This window comes from Sminthopsis crassicaudata, chromosome 2 (genome assembly GCF_048593235.1).
Source record: "Sminthopsis crassicaudata isolate SCR6 chromosome 2, ASM4859323v1, whole genome shotgun sequence".
NCBI lineage: Eukaryota > Metazoa > Chordata > Mammalia > Dasyuromorphia > Dasyuridae > Sminthopsis > Sminthopsis crassicaudata.
Window position 1 is genome coordinate 575,765,469 of NC_133618.1, and position 24,556 is coordinate 575,790,024.

Genomic DNA, 24,556 nt, shown 5'->3' on the forward strand with positions numbered 1-24,556 from the left:
GATCTGGCATCCTAGCATGTCTAGGAAATCCGAAACTATTTGTCAAAAATGAATGAACTTGTCTCTCTTACAGATTAGAAAAGAAGAGGGAGCACTCATTTTACTACTAAGCATTAATTAATAAGCATTTATTAAGTGCCTTTTATTTGAATCTATTAATGAGTTTGAGATTCCTGGAGCAAAGAGGATTATTCCTGGATCTGTGTACCATGTAATTCCCTTACAGTCTCAAGAGATATCAGACTTCCTAGGGAGAGTCACAAGATCACAGATATAGAAAGGACCTTAGACATCCTCTAGTGCAAGATGTTTGTGGCGTAAATACAGTCTGATATAGCAGTGGGATGAAACCTATTTTTCCCATATCACATGTTTTTAAATACATAAAATAAAATGCAACAGATTAAGAAGAAAAAAATTACCATGAAATGCAGCTATTGTATATACATATACATATACATATACATATACATGTTCTAAGACCCCTTCAAGTTCTGAGATGTGTGATTTTCACATTTTCCCAACACACTCACACACACACAGAGCTATCTTTATAGCTTCATTCCTTCCCACACCAGGTTTTCAGCACCCAATGTATGAATGATCAAAGAATCCTTCAGCGCGCGCACACACACACACACACACACACACACACACACACACACACACACCCGCAAATTCCCACACCCCAGTTTAAGAACTTTTAAATTTTATTCTTTTCACAGCCACAGAAAGAAAACCGCAGGCAAGTAAAATAACTTGTCCTAGGTCTCTCATGATAGCCTAGGACACAGGGTGGATTTGAATCCAGGGCTTCTTGGCTCCAGAGCCATCTTTCAGCTTTGCAGCTCACTGCCTTTCATTCAGATATAGCTGCTTAGTCAGGGACAGGTTAACACAGATGCCTAGAAGAATTGCAGAGGCAGAGAGTGAAGATAGAGATCTCTGCATTATTCATAGGGAAGACTCCACCCCCCCAGGGCCAAGGAACTTAAAGGGAGCTGAGGGAACCGGAGAGGGGAGCTGGAGAGAAATCCCAGAGCAGGAGAAGGAGCAGGGGAAGCAACTAGACAGGGACAAGTCCTACAAGTGGTACAGAGTGGGATTTGGGTCCAACCTAAGCATGACCTCTGAGCTGACCCGCCGACCCCTGCATCCTCGGCTCCTGAGTTGCCTGGTGTTCCTTGCTTTTCTATCCAGCACTTCTACACTCAGCCTGGATTTTGCAGAACATCGGAATAAAGCAGCCAAGATCAAAATCCATCCCAGAGGCAACCTCTGGGCCACAGGTACACTCATTGGATTTGAGTAAATGGTCTGGGGTGTCAGTTTTGTAGATGGGGCAGGGGTGAATGTTCTATGAACCTCCAAATGATAATTTCCTGACTTTCCCCTCCCATTGTCTCCTCTTCCCATTTCTTTCCTTTCCCTCCTCCCTTTTTTAGTTACCCTCCTCATTCCTTTCCTCTATCCCTCTGTTATTTGTTCTCAAAGCACCCCTGCTTGTCTTCTCTTCATGCTCCCTCTTTTTTCCAGTGATTTTTCTGGCTCACCCTTCAGAGTTGTATAAATGCCTTCCAAGCTGTTCTTTCATTTATTTGGTCTTTATAATATTCCTGTGAAGAGGATCATGGGATTGTAGATTCAGGGCTGAAAGGAACCTTAGTGTCCATCTGGTCCAACTTTTCATTTTATAGACTCAGAAAGAGTAAATGACTTGCTGGACCTGGGATAAATTCAGTCCCAGGTTCCGTGATTCCCAATCAAATGGTTCCTCCACTACACCAAGGGTATTGTTGTCACCTCCATTTTATAGGGGAAAAACTAGGACTCAGCTTGAATGACTTGCCCCAGAAGATACAGCTAGCAAAGAACCGACCTAGAACTAGTTTCTTAATGCTTGGTCCCATCTGTTTATTCCTTTCAACATCCTATTCATCAATTTCTCTCCTCTTCTTCTGTCCTGGTTAGAAGAAAAGAAATAGATGGGACTTATATGCTTTCTCCAGTCTAGCTTTAATATCCAGAGACACAGTTATGCACAGAAAAACACTAAATGTGGACAGATCCATAAAGAGATTAGCAAATATATTCATATTCTCCAATACATTGTGAGGAGGTGAGGGCATGACGAATTAGCTAAGGGTTCTTGAAGTATCTTGTGGTACAGAGAGCACTCAGAAGGGCTGCAATTAGAGGACATCTATTTGAAATGCAGCTCTGCTCCCTGCTCACCTTCACAACCTTTGTTCAACCTCTGAAACCCTCTGCACTTTAGAAGTTTGGGCTTTTTTCTGTAAAATGAGGGACTTAGACTGGATCAAAGTTTCTTAAACTGTGAGTTGCGACCCCTTTTGGGGCTGTATAACTAAATAAGAGAATTGTGAGATTATGATTTATTATCAGTGGTTTGTATACTTATTTTATATACCCATATACCTAGGATTGAATAAAAATTTCTCAGGCATAAAGGAGTTTGCTGATGGAAAAAATTTAAGAAGCCCTGGCCTAGATGGCTTGTAAAATCACTTTATATCCAGATAGTTTTCATCCTTTGGTTATTCATACCCTATGTGCTGAAAAGCTACGGTGGGAAGAAATAAGGCTATAAAGAGAGGCATATATATATATATATATATTCAAACAGCCTCACCTCAACTATATATATATATATATATATATATATATGTACATATATATATATGTATATTTTATAGACAAAAAAGCTAAACCACATTGAAGTTTAAAAGTTGAGTTGACCAAATTTATGCATCAAAAGGAGGAACTGAGATCTCCCAAATCTCAGGTCAGTGGTCATTCTCAAATCATCTAGCCTCAGATCACCCCTCTCATTTTCTCCTTCCCCAACTTGCTACCTTGTATCCTTTGACCTTTCCAAAATCTCTACTCTCTTTTCCAGGCCACTTCATGGGCAAGAAAAGTGTGGAGCCCCTGGCGTTCTCATCTCCTGAGGCAACTTCCCGCACCACCCTGGAGGAAATGAAAGATCGGCTAAGTCTTGAGTTAGTCAGGATCCTCAGGCTAAAGAAATCCCTGGGCATGAATGAAGTGGGTCCTGCAGTGAGTGCCCAGGTGATCTATCCCCACCACCCTCCCTACAGCCTAAAGGGACAGAGGAGAAATGTGGTTGGGGGAACGATGAACATTTTGTGATGCTATGAGAGGCTTAGCCCTATATTCTTGAGTGCCTTTCTTGTAGCAGGAAAAGATGCAGGTCCTCACTAGTGTAGGTTCTCAATCACCTCAACGCTTGGTTAACTCCATTCATAGGTTCCCAGAGCTGGAGGCTTTGTTGTGATGAGCCTTCTCAGGGTTGTTGTGAAGTTCAGATGAGATATTTGAACAACACTTAGCACAGTGCTTGGCACATAGTAAATGCTTAATAACAATCATTTCCCATTTCCATTTCTCCATCTCAACAACTCTGGGAAACAGGTGGAACAAGGATTATTTATTCCCATTTTCCAGATGAAAACCTGTGGCTTGAATCAGGTTAGTAAATAGTGGAGCCAGAGTCTGAATCTTGGCATTCTGACTTTTTGCCCAATGCCCTGTCTACCAGTCATATTAATATCTCATGTTTATGACACATTTTGTGATTTACAGAGCACTTTATAAACATTAGCAGACCCTGGACTTGGAGTCAGGGTGAACTGAGTTTGCAAATACTTGCTATCTGTGTGACCCTGTTGAAATCACTTAATTCACCTGAGCCTCTGTTCCCTTACCTGTTAAATGGTAGTGAGTAATAGGGCCAGATAGATGGTGCAGTGGATAGAGCATTAGCTCTAGAGTCAAGAGGACCTAAGTTCAAATTCAGCCTCATAGACTTAAAGTTTCCTAACTTTGTGATCCAGGGCAAGTCACTTAATAACCTCAACTGCCTCTTAAAAAAAAAAAAAAAAAAAAAAAAAAAGATTTAAAATGGTGGTAATAGCAAGAATCAAATGAGGTACTATATGCTAAATACCCAGTGAACCTTAAAATGGCATACAGGGTGTCCCAAAAGTCTTGGTGCAGTTGTATTACTTTTTAAGCTTAATAACTTAAAAGCACTAAAAGTTTTGGGATACTCTATATACATATGAACTTTTATTATTTAAGCCTCAGGACTACCCTTTGAGATAAGTAAGTAGTACAAGTATTGTTATCCTCATTTAATAGAAGGGGAAACTGAAGCTGAGCAAAGTGACCTAGGTCCTCTGCCTTTGAACAGTGATATTCTATTACATCATTTGCCTTCCTAAAATTGTTATCTTATTTTAGAAAACCTGCTATCTACCATGAAAGCTAAGGATAACATCTAATGCCACTTAAGCCTGTAACATATAGCTAATTTTAATATTGACCTACATAAAGGATAATTAGGAAGATTACATTTGCTTCTTCTGCCAGCAAAATAATCACGTTAATTCTATCAATACTATTTTTGGAGTATTCATTTCAATTTTTCAATTTATCAATACCAGTCATTTATAAATTTAACTCCACAAGCATTTATCAAGTATTTACTGGGTGCTGGGTATACAATGATAAAATTAACCAACCTTTCCCCTCAAATAGTTTGTGTTACTTGAAACATACTCAATTTCCTTTCAAATCTACAATTAATTGTAATTATGTAAGGTACTATGGTAGGTATTGGGAGGAATCTAAAGGTAAATGAGACACAGTCGTTACCTTCCACACATCATCAAATCATAGTCTACTATATCCAGAAAGGACTATAGGGACCATCTGTCACAAGCCCTAAATTTTACAGATGAGGAAACTTAGGCTCAGGATATTTAAATGACTTGCTCAAAATCACACAACAGTGGAATCTCTGATTTTATATCAACTTCTTTCTTTCTCACCTTGAACCTATCCAATAGCAAGGAGTTAGAATGATCCTTGTTACAGCAGTGTTGCTTATACTGGCCCTGTATTCTTTGAGATTTTGTGCCTGGGATATCAGGTGAAGAGAATAACATCATTTTTGGTCAGACAAATAACTGTTATGTTGTTTTTCCCAAACCAACCCAATAATATTTTGCTGGAGCATCTACTATATACAAGCTATGTGTTTGGATTCTGGGGATACAAAGACTAGACAGTTCCTGCCTTACATCCCCCTGGAGAGTGAAAAGCGATTCTCTTTTGTAGTCATATGAAAGGGTCTCGGGATCTAGCCAAGAGCTTTGTTATTTGTCATACAGAAAAAACAGTGGAATAATCCCAAACATGGTATAAACCCATAACAGAAGGGAAGGAGAGAAGGAAAAAAGAAAAGAGGGAAGGAGGGAGGAAGAGAGAAGGAATGAAGAAGAAGAGGAAGGGAGAAAGAAGGAATGAAGGAAAGAAAGAAAAGAAAGAATGAGAGGGAGGCAGGGAGGGAATGAACGAAGGAGAAAGGAAAAAGGATTTATTGATAGGGACTGCTATGTGCCAGGGATTGTGTTAAGCTCTTTACAATGTTAGGAGGTTATATTCATTACTGATCACATTTTGTTCTTAAGTCATTTCAGTCATGTCTTCATGGGTCTTCAATAGCTAAAGCTGTAGCAGAAGGGGTATCATGATGCAGTTACGTGGGAGTTGTTTCCCAGGATGATAGCTGAGGGCACTAGGTTGGAAGCAGGTCTGAAAGTTTATGGGACAATACTATTCCTAAGCCTCCCAAGACAATAAGATAGTTGTCTCTATTAGGATGTAAGGGAAGATAGATGATGATTGAGGTAGAAGGAGAACTGACTTGCCTGGAATATACTGCTTTCTCTCTTGCCCTCAAAGTGTCCTGCTGCTTCAACTAACCTGATTCATCTACCTTGTGTATGGCAGGTGAAATATCTGAATCTAGTGTTCTTTCCATCAGCCCACATTGCCTCTCATTTAACTACCCTTCTCTCTATTAGTTCTCTTCTCTTCTCTTCTTCTTTCTCTCTCTCTGTCTCTGGGGGAGGAGTGTTGGGAAGTGAGGCTTAAGTTAGTGTGGATATGCAGGGTGATGCTGCTATATTGCATGCCATGGTCTATGGCATAAATGGTCCATGGATCATCTGCAGCCTAGATCTATTCCCCTATAGAAGAGTGAATAGAAATTAGTAGTCAATTCTTAATTATTCCTTTTTCTCACTTCACAGATAAGAGCAGAGAGAGAAACATAGCACTCAGCTCCTCTAAGGTCTGTAGAGATGAGAATTCTGGGTAAAATCCAAGGTTCCAATTAGGCGCTTCCCAACAAAATAGTTCCATCTCTTTCCTGTGATTCCTTCCAAGTTTCTACCTTTTCTACTTTAAGATATACAATTCTCCCCTACAGGGTTATTTATTTATCCCTCTCCATCCCCTCCTGATGATAGATAGTGGGGCTGATAAAAGTGTTCCAAAGGATAATTCTTGATATTATTTTTCCCTCCCTAGGATCTATGGATGCTGCTTCAGCAGCTGGAGAAGTAGTCAGGTGACCAGTAAGTAGCTACTGCTCACACTGTACAGACCATGAAGCCCAGACCACGGGGCTACTGCTACAATCTGATGAAGAGTAGTTTCAGGTCCTTGTCGTTACATCATTTCTATCATCTTTGATCGAGGTTACTCACTGTTAACAGGGTTCTTCAAGACACAAATCGTATCTCTTCTGCATTTTTTTTCTGCATCCATGATGGCGTGAATAAAACCTTATTCTTTGCACAGAATGTGCGGGCCTCTCCTTTCAGCTTTCCCGTGGGAAATCTCACCAGTGGGGGGAGGGGAAGGGGGTGAGAGATGAGAAGAGGTTAGCTCCAAATGAAGCCATGGACTTTTAAATTTAATTTAATTTAATTTTTTAAAGACAAACTGGCTCCTGTGCTTCCCACTGCTTCACCGCGGAAGAAGATTGTTCTCCTTATTGGGCTTCAAGGCCCTTCTATTGAGGGCCATGTCAGCCAATAAGCATTGATACTGTGTGCCAGGCACTTTGCTAAGCTCTGATTTGCTCCAACCCACTCTTGTAGGACCTTAGTGGGCCCTAGACTCTCCCCATCAGTCAGGCTTGGTCGGCATTTCATTTAAAAAAAAAGAAAACTGAGGTAGAGTAGAAAGGACACTCCTCAGGCGGGGAAGAAGGGTTCTCCTCCTCCAGAATCCTGGCCCTTGCATCCCGGCACCCACGCCGGCATGAAGTTGCAGAAGAAAAGGGCAAACTTCTCCAGCAGCATCTTTAGCGCTTGGCGAGTGGACGGTAAGTTGCTCCACAGAATAATGAAGAGTTACCTCGAACAACTGAACAAAAAGAAGAGATGCCCAATGGGAGTCAATGGGTTTGGGTTTTCTTCCTACCTCGGCCCCAAATTATGTAATGGTGGGCGAGGGGTTTCCCTCCCTGAGATCGGTTTCCCCAAGAAGTAGACACGTGATCGCTCCCGTTCCTTTAGCTTTCCAAAATTTCACGACTCTTGGAACAGAGATGAGTGATCCAGTCCCAGGAGAGGAATCCCGAGCGCCCAGGATTTGGCCAACATCAGTTCACACGACGGGCTGGGTGACCTCTCTCGTCCCCACCAATTCTAAGCCCCAGGGTCTTTGCGGGGCAGGGAAGACCAGGCCCCTCCCCCAGCTCCTGGGGAGTTCGCGCGGAGGCTCCGTCCTCGGGCAATCCCGGGCTCTCCGATCCACGTCAGCGTCGCTCCCTTCCATGGAGCTCCTCCCGTCCCGGGCGGGGGGACGAAGGGGCGGGGTTACGACCAGCGGCCGGGCCCCGCCCGCGGCCTGACGTCCCCGCTCGGAGATCCGCTTCCGCGGGTGGCGGCCGGGGGCGTTTGGACTCGGCGAGGAGCATGGACGAGGCAGCGGATTGGCTCGTGGACTCTCTCCGCTTGTAAAGCGGCCGGGGAAGCGGGCGGGGCGGGGAGGGAGGGTGCGCCGGTGGCCCCGGGCGGGCCGAGAGCGCTGCGGGATGTCCTGCGGAGCAGCGGGCTCTGGCCGCCTTCCGTCCCCCAGGCTCTTTTCCTCTGCATGGGCCGAGAGGCCGGGCAGCCCCGGCGTGGGGACCATTACCCCTCTCCAGCACACCTCCCGAGCCTCAATTTCCCCGTCTGTTCGATGGGCGCTGATGGGGAAAAGTGCTTTGTAGACGGGAAATTAAGGGCGGCGAACGTGCATAAAGCCAATAATAATAAACGTAGGTTCGCATTTGTGAGGTTCGTAGGTGCTTCCCTAGGGCTAATCCCAGACTCGAGGAAGTGGCTGTTAATGGGCCCAAAGCTTAAAAAGCCACACCAGGTGCAGGAGAAGGCAGGCCTTCTGACTGCATGCGGTAATGCTGGGTTTTTTTCCCCCATTTAGGTATCACGATCTCCATGCATTTGAGCTGCAAGGTCCTACCAGAGTCCTGGAGTGGACTGATAACCAAGGTGACCTTACTCCCTTTTGCCTTCCCAGGGAATAAGTCCCCCTTAGCCCTCCTGAAGAAACAGCCCAGACAAAGAGCTCTGCTGACCCAGTTTCCTGACCAGTTCCTGAAAGCGGTTCCGTGCTACTGCTTTTATGATGCGAGGGTTTTCTGTGCCTAAATGTCGCATAGCTCGCTGGATAAGGTTATAATGGGGAGGCTGCCCCAATCAGAACGGTCAGGTTTTGCGGGGTGTTTCTGTACTTGCCTTTGATCTAGAAGATAACAGTTCGCTGACATTTTTTGTTTCATCTTATAGGAGTCTATGTTGCGGGCTGTGAAAGTCAGAAAAAAAATGAAATTCTGCATCTTCTTTTACCTCCCAAACTTTCTGCGGAAAACCAGGTATATTGGAAGCCAAACTGCTCCTTCACCTCCAAAATGATTGTAGAAATAGCAGGCAGCCTTTAGGGCCGGAATGAATGAAAAAAAATGAAATGAAAAAAAATCACTTTTTAAAAGTGATTTAGTATTCAGTAAACACTTAATAAAAACTTTTTCATTCATTTTAATGAATCATCATTTGATTTACTGTATACTTGGTACTCTGCTAAATGTTGGGTATACAAATGTTAAAAAAAATTTAGATGAGTTTCTGCCCTTCCCTAGTCTATATTCTAATAAGGGAAGACAGCACATAAAAAGGGGAAAGATCTGGGAAATTGAAAGGATGATGAGTGGAGCTATAGGCAATTAATTGAAAGTCTTTACAAGAGCTAGAAATAGGTAAGAAAGAAGGGTCTTAAAGCATGAAGATGTTGGAAAGCCAGTGTTGAGCCTAGAAATAGAAAACTCTATTTAGGGATGTCAGGAGCCAGATGCGAAAGCTGGAGTTCATTGTCTCAGGCCAAGGCTGGAGCATGGAATGAAAATGGTTGTGAACAAGAATGGTCATTAAGTGTATATGAAGTCCTAGGGAATATTTGTTCCCAAATTCCATATCTCCCTCCTGTCCTAGGTGTCCGTTCATTGTCACAGCCTGGCTGCCAATAATGAAATCCTTCCAAACTGGGCCTGCCGACCTAGGTTTTCTTCTTCATGGCATTCTCACACATCTCCTGTTTCCGTTTTGGAAACCACCCACACACACTTTTTCTAACTGATTTTTAAACTGATGTGATAGAATCTGCATGTGCCTTAGAGAATAAATGCAGGACAAAAGGGAATGAAAGACTACGTAAAGATGTATCTAAGGAGCAGAAAACAGAGATGAGAGTTGAGAAAACACTTAAAGTAAGGTTTATCTAACTAGCTCATTGTAAATTAAGAGAATTCCTTGGTCATGTTCAAATTCTACTTTGGTGTTTTTTGTTTATGAGTTTTTACTTTTTTTGGACAAGTTAATATAATGAAAAGAGCACCTTGAGGGGAGAATCAGGTACAATTGTCTTTTCATCTAACTAACCAATGGCTTTTTCTCCAACTTTGGGAAATATAGAACTAGGGACTCAAGGATAGGACTGATGTGTATATATTTTGCCTTTTCAGTAATAGTAAAGACAACTCTGATTCTGGACAACTGGTACAAGCAGAAGCAACAATTGGAATGATTACCTTTCATTCTCCTCCCTTCTATGTATTCTGTAATCTAGTGACTATGACCTTATTGCTATTTCTCATATGTGATTCTCCCTCCATCCCTTGGCTCTGTGTTTTCATTTCATTATCTATCCCCTTTGCCTGGAATACTCTCCCTCCCTATTTTTTATCTTCTGGCTTCCATCACGACTCAGCTCAAATCCTGTCTTCTTTTGTAAGAGGCCTTTCTTACTCTCCTTTGTCCCTTCTCCTTCACACAAACAATCCTTTGAGATTACATTTTTCTCTCTTTCTCCTATCTTTGTATTTGTCTCCATCTGTATCTCTTTTTCTAGATAGATAGATAGATGGATTTTGTATGTATATAGTTGTTTGCATGTTGGATTCCTCATTGGAATATGAGTTCCTTGAGGTCAGAGACAATATTTTTCAGTTTCTGACTTTGATTCATAAATAACAGATTATTATTATGGATTGTCTCCAAATCCAAAATTGATTGGGCTGTAAACTTTTACTCTGATATGGATAGGATGGAGCTGGTCTTGTTAGCTTGCCTTTGTGTACCTTTTTTTTTTTTTTTTTTGGTGTGATAATAAGAAGTAGCTCACATTCATGGCTCTTAAGAGAGGGATTTGGAATATAAAATATATACCACATCAGAAAGGGCTGGGGAAATGAATTAATTGGATGTGAATCAAAGAACTCTCTTGATGTATTTTTGCAAGGGCAAGAGAGACAAGGAATACAAATTTCAGCATTTTTAAATGATGGAGAAAGTTTTCAGACTAATTAGCCATTTATTATGATCCAGGTAACTTTCTTAGCTTTTTTTGATTTCTAAAATCCTAAACTGGGTTATATTTTTTCCTAACCTTTTGGAAGCCAAAAATCAGACCTTGCCTCAGGGTTCTCCAACCCTTAACTCCTCCAGAGGTATTTATTTGTTTTATTTAACTTTTCCTTCAAGCCATAACCTGCCCCATTCAAATACTTAAGAGTTTCTCTGAAGAGACCTCTGTTAAGATATCTTGGGAAAAAAGAACATAGTAAAAGTAGCAGGAATCTTTCTCCAGATGTGTTCCTTCTCTTTGTTTTTGTGAGTTTATTGATATCATGGAACTCATTTATAAGAAGCATCCAAAGACTAGGGGATATTTAATTGACCTTCTGTTAATGTTTTAGGGCTTATGCCCAGAAAGAGATTTCAGGGTGAAACATGGGGGATTTTCAGACAAGCCTATCTACAACCTGAAGCATGTGCCAGAGACCAGGTATGAATTAGTTCTGACCCCCATACGGTTCAATTTTTCTAAAAATAGGTTATTAATGTCTTTTGTTTTTCATATTACTCATTTTTAGATATGACCTTATTCCTTGAAACAGTTAAGCAAAACCACCTTTGCCAGCATATACAACAGTCAGTACTCATAATTCCCTACCTCTGTATCAAAAGAAGGGAAGGAACAGAGGTAATAACATCATTCTTGTCAGAATAGAGCCTAAGAAAATGAGTGTTTCTGTGTACATCCCATCTCTGATTTTGCTACTCCTTGCTATATGTCCCACATCCAAATAAAAACAATAGAAAACTAAGACTGTAGGTAAAACTAGAGCCTAGTTTAAAACCAAAACAACAACAAACTCCCTTACACAGACAGCCTGACACCCACACCCCACACACTCACACACACCTTTTTTAACTGATTCAATAGAATCTGAATGTGCCTTAGAGAATAAATGCAGTACAGAAGGGACAGAAAGGAAAGATGTATCTAAGGAGCAAAAGAGAGAGCCTACTGGCTACTAGAGATGAGAGTTGAGAAAACACTTAAAGCAAGGTTTGTCTGACTAGCTCATTTTGTAAATTAAGAAAATTTTTAGTCATGTTCAAATTCTACTTTGGTGTTTTTTGTTTGTGAGTTTTTACTTTTTTGGAGAAGTTAGTAGGTAATATAATGAAAAAAGCAATGGACTAGGGATTATGCTGCTGGTCCCAGCACTGTCTTTGACCATGGAACTTTAGACCAGTCACTATACTAAAGTTTCTTTACCTCTACAAAAAAGAATTGGATTAAAAGGGCTCTAGTGTCTTGGAACAGCTAAGTGACACAATGTATAGAGTGCTGGGCTTCAAGTCAGGAAGACATTTTCCTGAGCTCAAAACTGGCTTCAGATACTTATGAGCTGTATGACTCTGAGTAAATCATTTGACCCCATTTGCCTCAGTTTCCTCATCAGCAAAATGAATTAGAAAAGGAAATGGAAAACTACTCTAGTATCCTTGCCAAGAAAATCTCAGATGAGGTCACAGAGTCAAGACAACAAGTGAACAGCAATATCTAATGTCTAATATTGTAAGATTCTCAGAGGTACATTAGGAGCAAGCATGGATTATGTATAAGAAGTCAAAGAAGAAGAATGGGGTAGGCTGTAAAGTCTGGCATAATATCCGCTACTTGTTTTCCATAGGTTGCTGGTTACTACTGGCCCACCTGGCAATTCTCTACAGGTGTGGCAGGTTGCAGAAGATAGTGGTAAGTGATTTCAGAAGATTTTTCAAATAAGATCATGGAGAATAAGAGCTCATATCATTATAACTCTAAATGATTTTACAAAGCATCTTGTAATATTCCTGGAATAGGTAGTACAAATATTATTTCCATTTAATAATTAAGGAAACTGAGGGTCAGAGATAATGATTTGCCTTGTTCATACAAGAAGCAATAGCATAGCACTCAGATTCTATATCACAACACCTGTCTTTCCAGCATGATTTCCATATTTTTCATCTTTACTAATTTGATGGTGTGAAGTGAAACTTCACAGTTGATTTAATTTGCATTTTTCTTATTAATGACTTGAATTGTGGTCAATCTTCCTTGCTACCAACAGTTTCTGTACTTGTCATTCCAGCTGTTGTATTTCAGCCCCTTTTCTAATTTTATTAGATTCAATTCAGATCAACAAGTAGCACATCTTGTAGCCCTGTCCATAGCATATGTTCTGAAATTATTAGTCATTGTCACAGTCACTGAGAAAGAGAAGATTGTGCTGAAAGATTGATACATAATCCAGCTGATATATATTTGGGTTCTTTGAACATGTGCAGATTTCCAGAGAAGGAAATAGCATACTATTATACCATTGTTTATCATCACTGTCAAGACCTTCCTTGTACTTTATTTTTATTTAAACCATTTCTGTTTAAAATTCATCTCATGCTAAATGTAAAAGTAGTTATCTTTTTTTATTTTTTTTCCTCCAGATATGATTAAAGCTTTAAGTACCATTGCTATACATGAGGCAAAAAGTAACCTCTGGCCTAGGATTGCAGTCCTTACCTCTAAGGTCCCCAAAGTCCTCCATGGGACTAGGGTCAATGATCTGCATGTTACTGAGCTGGAGTCCCAGAAGACACTATGTATGTCAGGTACTGAAATGATACTCTCACCCTGATCTGTCCTGGATAGAGCCACCATTTCCTTATTTAATTTATTAATTCCTATCTTTCTATGGCATTTCTCCTTCATAATGCTCAAAATACTTCTTGAAACTGATGTTGTTTACGTTTAGCCAGTTATAGAATGAAATACAATGTAGTACAGAGGAAACAATTCTGGATTTGGAGTCAAACCTGGATTTAAATCCGGGGACTACTCACTATCTGTGTGACTTTGAGCAAATCAAAGTGGGCCTCTCTTTCTTAATCTCTAAAAAGTAACTGGTTGGTATGAATTGATCTTCCCAAGCCCTTTCCAGTTTTAAATCCATGATTTTGCTATTTTCTTTCCATTTTGCCCCAGAAGATTATTTGATACATCCTTGCTGGAGAGAGTGTGCTCACAGCTTGGGTATCGTTTTTATGAGAGACTACTAAGGTCCTTTCTTGTCCTAGACACCAGGTTTGTGTTCTATAGGGCACCAGAAGGAAAAAACTGTTTTTACCTGTTTTACTCCATTTTTAGGTGTCATAATTAACAAGGGCATATGACTTGCTGCTATTCCACAGCATATCCACTGAATTTCCTTTCAGGTTTATTTGTTAACAGAATTGTTCTCATTTTGGCCTTCCAGGTGAGAGTGACGGTGAAGAAGAGATAAGCAGTCTGCAGGTGTTGGATGCAGATACCTTTGTCTTCTGTTGTGCTTCAGGACGATTGGGGCTTGTGGACATTCGCCAGGAGCGGAGTGACTCAGGGAGGACTACCTCGAGCCCTGGACCTGGTGGGGAGTTGTGGTGTGCTGCAGTTCGAATCAGTGGGCTGGGGTCAGGCCCCACCATTGCCAGTTTGTCTTCAAATGGGCAGCTTCAGCTCACAGACTTAAGAGACCTTGACCATCCAGTGACAACAGTGCAGTGTCAAGTTTCTATGCCCAGTCCAGACTGGGAGTTGCTGAGGGTAACCTGGGCTCCTTCTCTAGATGGCTGCTTAGCCATTTCAGGTACCCCTGAAACTGCATATCTGTCTTAACTTTACTTTCTAGGTGATTCCTTAAGCTTCTGGTTTTACATTGTTTGCTCCTGGTTGCTGAAATTGAATTGAAGAGCTCTCCAATTAACCCACTGTTCAACTGTTTAAAAATAAAAATAGCCTACAAAGGAACCAGGGAACATGCATGATAGTGGCAGAAGTATTGTCCTTAGCTTTGTGATCTCTCTGGGGGCCTAGGTCTGCTAGGTACTGGAGATGACTCTGTGTGTGTGTGTGTGTGTTTGTGTGTGTGCGCGCGCACGCGTGTGTACTCATAGTACATATTTTATGTACATAATTTATGCTCCCCAAAACCTCTTCATCTTAAATAAGTAAAACTTTTTAGCACTTAAGATTTAATAGCTTAAAGTTGCACTGAGACTTTTGGAACACTATATATCTGTATCCATATGACTTGACTGTAGGGATTATTATAATTTCTGGGAGACAAGTTTATTTCTCTTTACTCTCTAGGGTTTGTTTTTGTTTTTTCCATAAGGATCCTTATTTTTCTTAATTGCAAGAGAAGAGTTACAGACTAGCAGATATCTTGACTCCTAGTTCAGCATATTAATGTTTTGAGTCATGGATATAGGCGGCAGCTTTTTCAGTTTTAAAATTATCCAGTCTTAAAGGAATAGATGCCCTGAAGGTGTCACCAAAATGTTTATTGGGCCCTCATTGTAGTTTTTCACTTCCTCCTATCTTGTGATCCATGTTTTAGTCAAAAGAGGCAGTTTGATGTAGTCGATAAACACTGGATAAGAAGTGAAGAGACTTGATTTTGGTTCTGGTCTGCCACTATCTTACTGGGTAACTTTGGGCAGGCCTTAGTCCTTGCCTATGTAAGAGGAGGAAATTGTGTTAGATAGATATCCTTTTCAGCCCTTTTGTTTGGACAATGGGTGAAAGAGAGTTTTTAGCCAGCTTTGATATATTTATCAGGGTGACTGACTACATTGATTTAGGGAAGATATTATTAACATCCCCTTTAGGAAATCTTTCATTTTTAAATTCAGTATCTCTTGGCTAGCTTTGTGTCATTTTGAGGAAAGCTCAATACTGTTGATTATTGAGTAACTATCTACTGCTAATACTGTTTTATCTGGTTTGTTTATTAAATCTTTACTCTGTTCATTAGGTTTTGATGGGACTGTCCAGATCTATGATACCATGTCCTGGGAGAAAAATGGGAGCCATGTAGAACCACTCTTTATCCATAAAGGACATCTTTTCATGGATGGGACTGAAAACAACATGCATTCAGTGGTCACCACACATTCTTGGCATCCTGATAAACCAAGGACATTGTTGTCTGCAGCAGTTGATGCATCTTTGCATGTGTGGGATTGGATAGATCCTTGTAACTCCTGTTGACCCCATTCAAAGGAAGAAACAGCCCCAAACATTTCCAGGTTTCTATGTTATAGAGCAGTGTTTCCCAAACTTTTGACATGTGTACCCCTTCTATAATTTTCATATCTCTAAGTACCCTTCATCAAAAAAATGAATGTATTTTAATAACAATCAAAATATATTTATTTTTTCTTTTTTTGGTACATACACAAAATAATAATAAATGAAAAATAAAATTATTCATAATAAAATATAAATCCATGCCAGAAGGTTTTGTCTCATGTGGAAGAAGAGCAATTGTTAGAATTGGCTTCAGACGGATTCTTGAAAAATAAACATAAGGAGTGTACTTTAACATCATTCTGGTTACAAATGCAACATGTGTATCTTGCTTTAACAGAAAAAGTTCTGAAATACATCTTGCCTTTTCCAACTTCATATTTATGTGAAGTTGCTTTTTCAGCATTTGTAGACATTAAGTTGAAAAAAAGGAACAGACTCTTGGACGTGGAGCCGCATCTCAGATTAAAATTAATAACTAGGGAACCAAATTATGATGATCTGTTATGTCAGCACAAATAATGTCATCCTTTTATATAAAAATAATCAAAATCAGTGGACTTGCTAAAGCACATAACAAATCTTTCCTATGAGAAAAATCGCACAAAAGCTAAAAATACACAGGCGCCTGGAGAAGCCACTAACTATTAACGATGTAAGTTGTCTCTGTAACGAAGTGCGGTATATTCATGCCGTGTCACAACGGACCATCTAACACCTCACAAGATTGTCTTGACTCATGAGACTGTAGAATTAGGTGCAGCTAAGCATGGTGCAGTGCATATCCCCACCAAACTGGTGCAATGCATACCCCCACCAAACTCTTCCCATATCCCTGGGGGTACATGTACCATGCTTTGGAAAACACTATTGTAGAGAATGAATACGGTCTCTTACTCTGCATTTAAGGGCAAGTATTCTAAGACCTTTTTGGCTGCTATGGGGATTGGTTTATTTTTTATTGAAATTAAGGCAGGATAGTGTTTTACATGGCACTGTTAGGAAATTAGAGGCTCAAAACCCATGTGTCTCTCCCTGATTTTTGGCCTTATAGGATTAGTAGCATGCTATATATAGCAAGTACACAATAACTGAATGTAAATCCTTGTACTTTAAGGGTCTGCTGTAGGAGTATTATGATATGTTAGTGCATCTGGAAGAGGAATAGTCTCATCCAGCTTTTAGGTGCCACCATTCCTTTCTTCCCAAGCCTCTGGTAGATACCACCCCATAATATCCTTTATTCACCATATGCCCTTCCTCTGGCTTGAAGGATTCCCCGGTCTAGGTAAGACACTTATCATTTTACCCCTCTATTATCTGCTTGGATGGTGCTACGATAAGTTGCTCTTGTCACATTACTTTGGTTACTTTGAAAGCTCTGGTATTTCATTGGTATGGGTCTTCCTGCCATTGATCACACCTCTCTTGGCCTTTTATTCTTATAATTCTTGTGTAATTCTTGTGCCTGTTTTCCTTAATGTGTCCCACAGAGTATCTGACATGTTAAAGGCCTTCCTTTTTCTATTTCAGGAATGACTATTGTACCGTTTGGCATTGTTTATCTCTTTCTTAGTTTCTATGTTATAATTATATATGACAGGCTATTTTTAGTATACAAAAAGTTGTTAGTAAGTAACTGAAGTTAATATCTACATTGTATCTTTCTGTTTTTCTAGGTGTATTCTGAGATTTTTCTTTTTTTAGCATGCAAAGTTTCTGTTCCTGTGGACTTAAGAAATTTTTCTGTATGAAGCAAATTTCATTTTGGAATTGTTAAAAGTGTTTGTGAATTTATTAGTAGTCCTGAAACATTTTTTGACCAATTCAAATAGTTTAATTCCCAAACCTTTAAACTTGGGAATTTGTATTTATTTTATTCTAAGCTTTTCTTCATCTTGTTTTTTTTGTTTGTTTGTTTTGTTTATATGACTCCTAATGGAAATAATCTCTAAGGAGAATTAACCCCCCCAAAAAAATCCCAAGAAAAAAACTTTTAGGGAAATAATGGCATCCTGGTGATAATTCTGACTCGCAAAAATCTCTTACAATTCACCATGAATGCATCAAACATAATTGTTTGCCAGAGGAAAAAAATTACTCTTTGGATTGTATTTTTTTTGCCTTTTTTTTTTGGAGAGGCAATTAGGATTAAGTGACTTGCTCAGGGTCACACAGTGTCTAAGATCATATTTGAACTCTGGTTCTTCTGACTCTGCTGTTGGTGATTTATCTACTGCTCCATCTAGCTGCCTCTTGGCTATTCCTTTTATCTCATTTTTTTTTTTTTTAACTTTCTCTGCAAAATTTTCTGTTTGATTCTTTTCCCTTATAGATCACAGCTAAGGTTTCTATGTTTAGACACTGGAAAATATTTTTTAATTGCATCTCTTCCTTTCTGTCTGTGGTCCTCAATATGAATACTGAAGGTAAGTTACCTGCAATATTCTAACCTCTCTGAGAGATAGTGGCCCCTCTTATTTACTTAGTGGGTTTTGTTTGTGTTTGTTGTTTGTTTTGTTTTGTTTTAGTCTGTTTCTTCTTTCACAACAGGACTAATAAGGAAATAGGTTTTGCATGATTGCACATATGTACTCTATATCAAGCTGCTTACCGTGGTGGTGAGGAGGAGGATTGGGTAAGGAGAGAGGGAGAATATTTGGACTCAGAATTTGTTAAAAATGAATGTTAAAAATTGTTTTTACATATAATTGGGGGAAAAATTTAAAGGAAATACTGACCCCTTTGCATTAGATAGAGGGTAGTTTAGAAGTGTTCCTTCTTGTGTTTGTTTCTGCTCATCCTGATGTGGAAGGATACTTCAAGGGTGTGCTGAGTAGTTTTTTCCCTTTAGATTAGTAGGCATATCTCCTCATTTCTTCAGTTGTATTTGGGAAATGTGATTTCATTTCCTTTCTAGGCATGGTAGCATAGCTCTATCCACTCAGTGGATAAAACACTGGATGTATGTACAAATTATACTTCAGATACTAGTTTAACCCTAGGCAAAATACCCTCTTCGAATTTCAGTAACCTCATTTCTAAAATATTAGGGTTGGACTAAGTGGTTTGTAAGGACCTTTCCAATTCTAAATCTATTATCCTTTGTTCCCTTCTTTTCTCCATGTATTGTTTGGCCTTATTTGGCACATTTTTGAGATGATAAGGAGAGCTGGGCATAGTTAACTCCACTTTGCCATTATGCTAAAACATCTCATTTCTGCTACCACTACCCAAAGACAAAAGAAGCGTTGTGATGTGATGGGATAATCAGGACCTTGAAGACAAACTAGTTAGGTTTAGTGTCTTGAACTTTTTTCCCCCTCATCTGTGAAATGAAGCATATATAGTAATAATCATAATACCTTCATTTAATAGCACTTGCAATTTCAAAAAATAGATTTTTATTAATACTGTTATTCTATTACCCAAGTTTGCTACCTCCCCAATTTTAGATAGCCACTCCTTGTAACAAATAATTTTTAAAAGGAAAAGGAAAAAAATCAACAAAGTCTGATAAGCACACTGAAAAAAAAAATCTGGTGTTATATGATGACAGAAAGGACTGTTAATGATGATTATTTTGGGGAGATTCAGAACTCTCCCCCTTTTCCAAAATCTTGATTTTAACTTCAGTCTTTTGAAGGACATTAATGATAATAACATTGAATTAATTAACTCTCCCCAATCTTGATCAGACCCCTTACCCCTCTCAATTTTAAAAGGAATTTAATCTAAGGTGAGGAAATCCATTGTATTATACTCAAAACTTGGGAGGAAATAGATCCTTTTGTCTAGTTTTCCTAAGGCAGAAGATGGTCTATCCAAGAATGGCATAATATTTATTTTCAGCCCCTCATTTAGCACCTATTATTCAAAGGGAATATAAGCTGTGAGCCTGCTGCCATGGTTGGCTTTGTTCAGAGAGGCCAAATGACCTTTCTTTTATTATTAACCTGCTGACATTAATAAAATGATTAAATTAACCAGAAACTATGTCTCTAGAATCTTTAAAATCATCACAGTGTAATATTCCATACCTGTGGACCCTGGCTTCTGAAAAAGAATTGGGGAAAGTGTTTTAATCTCGTTGGGGCCAAGTCTCTTGTTTATAATTCTGCAATATTTAGTTTCAACTGTTTTGTAGCTATTCTTTCCATTTACACTGCTGCAGTCATTGCAATATTGTATTCCTGGCTCTCCTTACTATACATTGTATCAGTTCATATAAAATTTTCCGTGCTTTTCTGTATTCTAAATGCTAACTAATTTTTAGCACAACAGTACTCCATAACATTCATGTACTAAAGTTTGGCTGGCCAAATTCCCTAATGAGTGGACATCTTTTTCAAAGTTTTCAAATTGTTGCTACCACAAAAAATCTTGCTAAAAATATTTGGTTGTGTATAGGGCCTTTAAAAAAAAATGTTGGTGACTTCACTGGCATAGATTGCCCAGCAGTGGAAACTCTGGGTTTGGTGATTTGGACATATTAACTATTTTATTTGAATAATTCCAAATTGTTTCCCAGAATAATCACTTCAGTTCACAACTTCACATTTTCCCCAGTAATTAAGGCATTAGTTGCTTTACTTTCCACAATCCTTCCAACTTTGACTATTCCCTTCTTTTGTTATTTTTGTCAGTTTGTTGGGCACTTTATAAGGAATGTTAACTGGATAGGGATTGTGGGATGCAGAAATTTTGTAGAGGAGAGGAAAAATACAGAAAGTGCTTTAGGGATGATTACTCAGGAATCAGAAAAATATGCCCAAATCTCAATCTTGTAAGGAGCATCCACCGTTTTCTGGACTTTAGTGCTTTTCCTTGAAAAGGCAAAAGCTTAGATAACAAAGCTGATTTTAAAAAAAGAAAGAATAGAAACTAGCTCATAGGTTTTCAAGGTCCCTACATACAAGACTCTGAACTGGAACATCACCTCCTTGTCCTTTCATCTGCTTTCTACAAGAGATCTAGACATAACCCAAAACTAGCTAGGTGGGTATTCCTCAGTCAATGGAAATAGAATTTCTGATATGCAAACCTAGAATGGCATGTCACCATGGCAGTCAATGCTTCTCAAACCTAAGACAAGATCAGTAATCTGTGAACATGGCTGAAAACAGTACAGGGATTTAACAGTGTGGAGTAAATTGTTAATCCAAGGAATGTAGAGTGTAGTATTTATGCCCACAGGACAAAATAATTAACTAAGTCATACCATTAGAGAGAGCCAGAATCTGTGGGAAAGAGGGAAAGTGCAGCCATCCTCATAGTTGATACTTACATAGAAGCAAGCAGCACTTTTATTTACTTTAGACTCCAAAATCCTGAAGAAGAGCAAATCCTCCCAACTCTATGCACAGTTAGAAGAAAAAGCACTCCCCTTCCCATGAAGTTTTGTAAGCCATTATAGTCCCTTTATATATTATATGCCCTTGGGCCTATTAGTCTGGAATTCTATTCCAGACTAGCCATTTACTGAAAGTGTTCTTCAATTAGGTAATCTCTGATCCTGGGCCTGTAAAATTAACAGAATGGTCTTTTTATGATCCCTCCAGCTCTAAAACTGAAGACCCTAAGATACATAGATGGTTAGGAGGCTTTACAATAATTCTTCAAATCAAACAGTAGACATTTATTAAACTACGAATAGCTCTGGCACACAAAGGGATACAAAGGTTAAGTTTCAATAGTTCCGGAGGAGTTTCCATTTTATCAGAAGAGATATATATGCTTTGTACGCTTGTATCTTTCTTAGGAACGGGCAGATGGAGGATGGAGGGGCCACTTCTTAAATTGGGACATCTGCTTGGCTCTCAGCGCTTCCCGGGGCCAGCCCCCGGCTCTCCCAATAGGCCCGCAGCCAGCCCAGCCCTTCATTAGTGTCTCCGCGCGGCCGGTACTCGCAGCCCACGTAGCCTGTGTAGCCTAGCTCCTCCAATAGCTGAAACAAATAGGGGAAGTTGAGCTCCCCAGGGCTGTCGGGCTCGCCCCGGTCGGGGACCTGGGCCACCTGCACGTGCCCGATCAGAGGCAAGAAGGCACGGATGTTGGCAGTCAGGTTCCCTCCCATGATCTGCCAGTGGAAGATGTCCAGCTGCAGCCGCAGATTGGGCCGATCCACCCGGCGCAGGATAGAGGCAGCCTGCTCAGGCGTGTCCAGGAAGTAGCGCGGGTCCGTGAGCCGGCTGTTGATGGGTTCCACGAGCCCCACGAGGTTCTCGCGGGCCAGCACGTCGGCGGCGTGCCGCAGGTTCTCTATGAACACGGCCTCCATGTCCCGGGCCACGGCGGAGCGCTCAGCACCCTGCGGGACGCGACCTGCCATCAGATGCACCTGGGGGCAGCCGAGTTCCCGTGCGTACTCGACCGCCAGCTCCAGCCCCTCTCGGAAGGCGTCCTGGCGCCCGGGCACTGCACCCAGCCCCAGCTCCCCGAGGTCCGTAGCCCCCGGCGGCGTGTTGAGCAACACTAGCCGCATCCCCGTAGTCTTCAAAGCAACCGCCAACTGCGCCGCGGGCTCCGCGTATGGCCATGCCACCTCGGCCACCCTGAAGCCAGCCCGGGCTGCGGCCTCGAGGCGCGCGCTCAGCGACGAGCCCTGCTCGGAGAACAGCCACGACAGGTTGGCTGCGAAGCGCAGAGGAGCCATGACTGCGGCTCGCTCCCAGCTCCCCGCCAAAGTCCTGGCTCATCCAGAGTCCGCTCCGCCTTTTCCGTCTCACCTCGTGCCCTCTGGACCCCTCTCTAGCGCCCTTTGCCCGAGAACTAGGGGGAAGGGTGGGGAGGAGCTGGTACCTGGAAAAACCGCGGTTTCATGGATTTAGGGATGGAAGGAACTTCAGGAACATCTAGTTCGCGCCCTCTATTTTTTTTTTTTTTTTTTTTTTTTTTAACAATTGAGGAAACTGAAGAGTTGAAAGTCAAAATTACTTTTCTAGGGTCACATACAAGGAATCAGGAATTTTAAACTTAAGAGCCACAGAAGGTTTGGGGGAGTCATAAGAACAGATCTAGGGTCAAATAAGTGATTTGGAATTTGAAAGTGACTTTTCTGAGCAGCCATTTAACCAGATCTGAAAATAATAAGAGCTGAAATGGAGAGAATATTTTAAAGTTTGCAAAACTCTTCAATTATCCCACAAGAATGTACTGAGCATTTACCATTTGTGCCACGAACCCACTCTGGTACAAAAGCAAAAAAAAAAAGGCCAGTTTTTGCCCTCTCTTCTAAGAGAAAATTTAATTGTATACTTAACTTTATTTTATTTTAATGTTTTTATTTTAATAATTAATAATCTATAATTAATATAAGGTAATGGGGGGAGTGGGGAAAATCTGCAAGAGTCTCAACTAAAAGGTGGCATTTGAACTGAGAAGCATGTGGAAAGCATGTGAAGAAATGCAAGAAGGCCACCGATTTTGACTGTATTAAAAAGTATGTGAAAGGGAGTAATGTGTAATATAAGGTTAGAGAAGTATCTAGGAGCCAGTTTGTGAGAAATAGAAGTTCAGATATCAAATAGAGGTTTGATTATAGAGGTAAAAATAAGTTAAGTTTGAATATAGAGGTAAAAAGGAGCTACTTGATTTCAGACCATTTCCAACTGGATGCTCCCATCTTAAGACATCTTGAACTCAGTGTGTTCATGTTATAAGTCATTGTTGTTCAGCTCAAACCTATCCTTTAATCTTCCTTATTTATGTGAAGGGCATAATGACCTACTTATGTGACATAACACATATTAGATGTAATTAAAATTTTCTATTTTGTGATCAATAATAGTTTCTAGTTCTCCTTTGGACACAAATTCCTTCCTCCTCCACAAGTCTGAGAGGTAAACTATCCCATGTTCCTCTAATTTACTTATGATCTCGTTCTTTATGCCTAAATCATGGACCCATTTCGACCTTATCTTAGTATGTGGTGTTAAATGTGGGTCCATGCCTAGTTTCTGCCATACTAATTTCCACTTTTCCCAGCAGTTTTTGTCAAATGATGAATTCTTATCCCAGAAGTTGGGATCTTTGGGTTTGTCAAACACTAGATTGCTATTTTTATTCACTATCTTGCCCTGTGAACCTAACCTATGCCACTGATCAACTAGTCTATTTCTTAGCCAATACCAGATAGTTTTGGTGACTTCTGCTTTATAATATAGTTCTAGATCGGGTACAGCTAGACCACCGTCATTTAATTTTTTTTTTCATTACTTCCCTTGAAATTCTCGACCTTTTGTTCTTCCATATGAATTTTGTTATTTTTTTCTAGGTCATTAAATATGTAGAACATATTTATGTGAGAGATATAATGCCCATGTCTGCAAGCTTAGGGTCACCCTTAATTTCATAGTCACTTTACATATCCATTCAGTTGCTAAATGTTGCAATTTTTACTTTCATAACATCTCTTCTCTCAATGACCCTTCTTTCCTCAGCACACAAACATCATCCTAGCTCAGGCCTGTAGCCCTGAACTATTGAAAGTCTCCCAAGTGGTCTCACTGCCTCTCCCTCTCCCCCGTCCCCCACTCCAGGCTGTCCTTTACACAGCTTCCAATCATAATAACTCTTCTATTCAATAAACTCCAGTTAATTGGATCCAGTTTATAATCATAAACATTAATAAGGACGTGCCAGGGATCCATCTGTATCAGTCAGTGATTTGGACATGATAAATACCAATGTTTTT

General features: G+C 40.2%; 3 protein-coding genes across 3 annotated transcripts; 2 read left to right on the forward strand and 1 right to left on the reverse strand.

Annotated features, from left to right (window-relative positions):
* The first annotated feature begins 643 nt into the window (after window positions 1-643).
* Window positions 644-6,791, forward strand: NMB (neuromedin B). Its single transcript, XM_074295314.1, has 3 exons — window positions 644-1,289; window positions 2,921-3,093; window positions 6,424-6,791. Exons 1-3 carry the CDS (start codon window positions 902-904, stop codon window positions 6,457-6,459), a joined length of 597 nt encoding a protein of 198 aa, XP_074151415.1. The 5' UTR covers window positions 644-901; the 3' UTR covers window positions 6,460-6,791.
* Window positions 6,792-7,673: 882 nt separating this feature from the next.
* On the forward strand, window positions 7,674-16,156 carry WDR73 (WD repeat domain 73). The gene is made up of 8 exons (XM_074295313.1): window positions 7,674-7,861; window positions 8,329-8,396; window positions 8,694-8,779; window positions 11,156-11,244; window positions 12,443-12,507; window positions 13,239-13,403; window positions 14,048-14,416; window positions 15,587-16,156. The coding sequence occupies exons 1-8, from the start codon at window positions 7,821-7,823 to the stop codon at window positions 15,820-15,822; spliced, it is 1,119 nt and encodes a 372-aa protein (XP_074151414.1). The 5' UTR covers window positions 7,674-7,820; the 3' UTR covers window positions 15,823-16,156.
* A 5,322-nt stretch (window positions 16,157-21,478) lies between these two features.
* HYI (hydroxypyruvate isomerase (putative)) lies at window positions 21,479-23,761 on the reverse strand. Its single transcript, XM_074295325.1, has one exon. It carries the CDS (start codon window positions 22,514-22,516, stop codon window positions 21,656-21,658), a length of 861 nt encoding a protein of 286 aa, XP_074151426.1. The 5' UTR covers window positions 22,517-23,761; the 3' UTR covers window positions 21,479-21,655.
* Between the last annotated feature and the right edge of the window lie 795 nt (window positions 23,762-24,556).

Coding starts and splice junctions, on each gene's coding strand:
- NMB (XM_074295314.1), top strand. CDS start 902: ATGCCTAGAAGAATTGCAGAGGCAGAGAGTGAAGATAGAGATCTCTGC. Junction 1,290..2,920: donor AGGCAACCTCTGGGCCACAG/GTACACTCATTG, acceptor TCTCTTTTCCAG/GCCACTTCATGGGCAAGAAA. Junction 3,094..6,423: donor GTCCTGCAGTGAGTGCCCAG/GTGATCTATCCC, acceptor TTCCCTCCCTAG/GATCTATGGATGCTGCTTCA.
- WDR73 (XM_074295313.1), top strand. CDS start 7,821: ATGGACGAGGCAGCGGATTGGCTCGTGGACTCTCTCCGCTT. Junction 8,397..8,693: donor GGAGTGGACTGATAACCAAG/GTGACCTTACTC, acceptor TTCATCTTATAG/GAGTCTATGTTGCGGGCTGT. Junction 13,404..14,047: donor GAAGACACTATGTATGTCAG/GTACTGAAATGA, acceptor TTGGCCTTCCAG/GTGAGAGTGACGGTGAAGAA.
- HYI (XM_074295325.1), bottom strand. CDS start 22,516: ATGGCTCCTCTGCGCTTCGCAGCCAACCTGTCGTGGCTGTTCTCCGAG.